The 5,224-nt window shown below is 34.3% G+C and overlaps 1 protein-coding gene across 1 annotated transcript; it reads right to left on the minus strand.

The window, feature by feature from the left end:
* Positions 1-3,473: 3,473 nt before the first annotated feature.
* LOC120281918 (transcription factor MYB52-like) lies at positions 3,474-5,004 on the minus strand. Its single transcript, XM_039288612.1, has 3 exons — positions 4,597-5,004; positions 4,081-4,503; positions 3,474-3,994 (listed from the first exon to the last, which is right to left on the minus strand). The coding sequence occupies exons 1-3, from the start codon at positions 4,709-4,711 to the stop codon at positions 3,831-3,833; spliced, it is 702 nt and encodes a 233-aa protein (XP_039144546.1). The 5' UTR covers positions 4,712-5,004; the 3' UTR covers positions 3,474-3,830.
* Positions 5,005-5,224: the final 220 nt, after the last annotated feature.

The following is a 5,224-nucleotide window of genomic DNA, read 5'->3' on the forward strand; positions in this document are numbered from 1 at the left end:
GCTCAGTATGTCTGGAAGCACGGGAAAACGTTCTTTTGCTGATATTATTACCAGTATTCGATACTGGGTCATTCATAGCATTACTATACCTTCCCTATTCATTGCGGGTTGGTTATTCGTAAGTACAAGTTTAGCTTACGATGTGTTTGGAAGTCCTCGGCCAAACAAATATTTCACAGAGAGCCGACAGAGGATTCCACCAATAAATATTGGCTTGATATCCTTGGGATGAAGCCAAATCTTGATCTCTTTTAATCCAACGGTCTAAAAAACTCTATTGTTTATATAGGGTTATGTTTGTTGGGTGTTTTGTAGAGAGGAAAAAAAGAAAGAGAGATAGAGAGGGTGAGTTTTCTTTTATTTAGAGATTGGAAAGAACGAAGAAGGTGCAAAGGAGAGCTCTTATCTTTACTTGATCTCATTAAAGCAAGGTAAGATCCTTGTTTTTGAGGTGAGGTTAAGACCATAAAGTTTAGTAATCCGCTTGTAGCTAGCTTTATGCTTATTTCTTATACTCTTGTACTCTTGTTATTCTCCATGATATAGTAAAGCATTGTTCTCTAGTGGATGTAGGCTTCTTCTTAGCCAAACCACGTTAAATTGGTATTTCTTGTTTTATTCTTGTAAGATTAGTTGTATACTATCCTTGCATTGTCTATTCATTGTGCCATTGCTAGGTATTGTGATATTGCACATCAAGTATTCTATGAATTGCCAAAGTAGTTATGATCTTCCTCACACGCAACAATTACAAGAAGAATGGCTACATTAAATCTGAATGTTATAAGTTGCAAAATCAAGAATAAAAAGGCTGCCACCAATGAAAAGAGAACCAACGATGAAATAGTGGTGAAGCTAGTGTTGCAGAATATGAGTCCAGTAGTGGAGAACTCCTAGTCACTTTTGATGGTGACTCCAAATCTTATTCTGATTTGATTTGAGATTTTGCTTGCATGTTTCGTTTGTATCCTAATAGGGACTAGTTTTCAATATATAAAACATTGTCTAAAGTAGCTATGCTAATGGAAATAATACATCTTGTAAGATTGTTGGTATTGGAATGGTCAAAATTAATTTGTATGAAGTTGTTAGGACTCTTAATTGATTGTGTGAGACATGCTCTTTATATTAAGAGAAATCTCACCTCTTTGAGTACTCTTGATTTAAAAGGGTACAAGTTATACTATTGAAGGTGGAATCATGAAGGCTTCTAGAGGTGCTCTTGGTGAGATGGAAAAGGCAAAAGAAAGCTACCAATTTATATGTTTTGCAAGATTTTATAGTTACAATCGAGCCATTGTCACCATACCACTCTTGCTGGACAAGTTTAAGCATGGCTTAGACTTGCTTGGTGTTAGTTGTTGAGTTTGTTGCTCATTTAATGGAAAAGATATTGGAGAGCTTGTTTGTGGAGATTAAAATTGATGTTTTCTTTTGTATTGAAATTTGTGTACTTGTGTTTCAAATTCTATTGACATTACTGGAAAATCTCGTAGTGCGACTTATGTAATTTTTTGAATTATAAAATATTTTTAGATGGATCGGACTTAGATTTAGAGTCAAAGAATTGGACTTAGCTAGGCTCAAACTTAAGCTCATACTCGATTCAGACTCAGGTTAAGAGTTAGAGGATTTACAGTCTACTTAAAAATATTTTGGAGTTTTATTACAAAAGAACAATTTTAGTAAAGCTTGTGCGGCCACCAATATTGTACTCAATTTTCAATATAATAGAATCATCTTTTCTTTCTTTGCATGTAGTTTTCTCTGGTTTGGCTTATCCATGTAGTTTTATGTAACTTTATTCATGTAATTTTCAATATTGTCATTTGCTGCTTCTATCATTAAGGACACAAGTAGATAATAATTATATTACGAAATTTATCAAATTTTGCCATATTAGCATTGTTTTAAAAGTTCACAAAAAATTCAATTTGAGGAAAATGGATAAAATACATTGAACATTCATCATTGGACATTTTAATGATACAAAAATATATAAAAATAATTATTGAGGTAAATTCTATAAACCAAAAAATGCACTTAAGCCAAACAAAATATATAAGTACCAACGGGTGCACAACAAGATGGGAAAATAGTTTCCCCATCATGCAGCGCTGGCAATGGCACATCTAATGAGATCAAAATGGTAATATTACACCACGTATTACCACGTATTAGCAACATAAGAATTTTTATTTGGAGTTACCCGCAAAGAAAGCTAAGTTCTTGGTTCCGTCTTACACTAAAGTAATAAAAAAAACCCTGAACAGTACTAAAGTACAAATATCAACTTCTCAATTAACATATATAAATCATGCAGTATAAAGTTGTGTGTATCTTTAAGTCATGGACGTGTTCATTAAATCTCCAGCCATCCATAAAGACCAACTAGAGAAGGATTCAATATTAATGACTTGAATGTTATTTAATTGTTAAAGATTGGGTTTAGGACACCAATAAAATGAAAAACATATCAACTGTCGGCCAACTTATAACTTACCCAACTGCAACCCTAGCAATAAGTCTTGGTTGTGATGTTGTTTAACAGGAAAACTGGTAGATGAGAATTATAATTATTTGTGGACAGAAATGAATGTTATAATATGTTCTCTTTTTCCATTTATATATATATATATATATTATATAAATCATGTTAAAATGATATGAGCCAGAATTAAATCACATTAAAAACAAGAACAAGATTAATTCATGAAAAGTTATAAAGGACTTGATGGTTGATTGATCAGTTGAAGGTTATCAATAAAATGGAGGCTTGTGAATCACAAAAAAAAACTATGAAAACAGCACAAGATTATCATGGTGGGGGAAATGGGAAAATCTTTGATAATATGGTCTTACAAGATTCAAAGCATGCGCCACTTATTCAGAATTCTGCGCACTGGAGGCGGCTTGTGATTTACAATTATAGAGATAATTGGTGGAGGTTGTTAGAGGTCTTTTCATGAACCATTGCTTTACTATTATTACTAATTATTCGGGAAATTAGCTTTGACAAAGAATGCCTCGTCGAAATCCTTAATATATAATTCACTCTTCAGGAGACATGGATTGCACTCATGGTATATGAAAATGAAGAAAAAGACATCAGCTTTAGTCACTTTTTTCTAACTCTTCTTTTGTTCTGGTGTGGTACTAAATTCAAGTTGAAACCCATCTACTATGTTTGACCCAAACTCAAAACATCGAATCTTGTTTAACTACTCTTTATTAGAATGTTTAACACATCGCTATTCAAATGATTTGATAAATTATAATGAGTTAGAATATAATTTTACCCGGTGATGTTCATGGCATGCCTTAATTACAAACCTTATATAAATGAAGTTAATTCTCAAACTTTAAAATATATAAGGTAGCAAGTCTATTTCAAAGGAGATCTAAAGTCCCTTGAAGTTAATGTTGTGGATCAACCAAAAACAACTTTTTTTTTAAGAGAAAGCAAGATCAGATAACTGCATTAAGAAATGCAAGCAAGCAAGCAAGTAAGCTCAAGCAATTGGCAGAGATATCAGCATCATTAGTTCCGAGGAATCTCATCGATTCCATTTTGTGATAACATAATTAAAAGCAGTTGTATAAACAAGTACACTTTGCCATGAACTATCTACAATGTTGTTGATCCTCAACACTAAAAGAGAACCCTTCCTCAATGCAGCAAAGTAGTTATATAAATAAGCTAAGCATCTTATGTGACATCTACTCCTGCATTTCACAATGTTAGGGTGTATGCGGACTAGATCTAGCTATATTTATATATATATGTAATATAATTTCCCTTTTTGAGGGAATTCTGAGGGAACTTCAATTCATGATGAACTTCCAACCTTCAAGAAGTCTATGAATTGTACACTACCTTCACTATGCTGCTCCTTGTCCTCCTCTTTGTCCAAGCTTCTCCGGCCATCTTTCATGTTTTCAGAGTCAGTGTTTACTTGAAGAAAATCATAGAATTCGACTGAGTTTTCTCTATCTGCAAACATTATTCATAAATACAAATATATCTAGACATCCCTTGATCTCAAAGAAAATGAGATAATGATCAAGAACACCTCATACCTTCAGTCATATTAGAACTACTGCCATGAATTCCTGAAAAAATATCACTAGGATTGTGATGACACTTATTTACAGAAGAGTACTCTTGAGAACTTCTGCAATACTTGGTCACTGTTTGTTCTATATTTTGTGCTTCAAGCTTTCTCTTTTTATTGTCGTCAGGCTTCTCTGAGGTGCAACAACCAGCACTACTTCTCTTTGCTTGAACCCTAGATTTTTCTCTACATCTTCTTGCCATAATCACATGCCAGTGATTCTTCACCGCGTTATCAGTTCTGCCAGGGAATAATCGAGCTATAGCCGCCCATCGATTGCCGTGCACACGATGCAAAGACAGAAGCCTCTCTTCCTCCTCCTCACTGAAGGGGTTCCTATTTATTCTTGGATCCAATTGGTTATACCATCTCAGCCTACAACTCTTTCCTGCTTTAATTGATATATCTCAGTGACAACACAAAGAAATATATCTTTATATTAAGACTTGATAAACATCTACAATTCGATTTGATGCTGCACCTGATCTGCCTTGAAGTTTTTCAGCAATCGAATTCCAATTTTGAGGGCCATATCGAGCAACCAACTCTTTGAGCTTCTCGTCTTCCTCCGGCCTCCAATGGCCTCTGGTGCACATCTGATCACCAAAAGAAGAAGAAAAAGATAGAAACACAACAAGAAGAAAAGAAGCCCTTCAATTCTATCATAAAGGCTTCTCTTTCTCCTACTTATAGTTGTTCCACAAGCTAAAGAAAACAAGAAGCAGCTCATAAAGGATTCATCAAGACGATGATGATGATCAAGAAATAGAGGAGGTGGAGATGAAAGAAAAGATATAACAAGATTTGAGAAGTGGAAAGAGCTAGCTTTTCTCGTTAGGGAAAGAGTTAGGAGATGATTGTTACTCTAAGCTTTGATGGTACATGTAGTCTAACAAATGGTATTTTAAGGGAAGTGGAGAAAGATAAATATATATATTTATATATCTAAGAGATAGCGAGAGAGAGAGAGAGAGAGAGAGAGAGAGAGAAGTTTTGTGGTTGCTTGGTGGGGTGAATTCCGTTCTGCTTTCAACATCCAACCACGTTTCTAACCTACAACGTCTACTTAGAACCAACCCATCCTTCTCTCTATCTTTTGCCTTAATACA

Source organism: Dioscorea cayenensis, chromosome 18 (assembly GCF_009730915.1).
Source record: "Dioscorea cayenensis subsp. rotundata cultivar TDr96_F1 chromosome 18, TDr96_F1_v2_PseudoChromosome.rev07_lg8_w22 25.fasta, whole genome shotgun sequence".
NCBI lineage: Eukaryota > Viridiplantae > Streptophyta > Magnoliopsida > Dioscoreales > Dioscoreaceae > Dioscorea > Dioscorea cayenensis.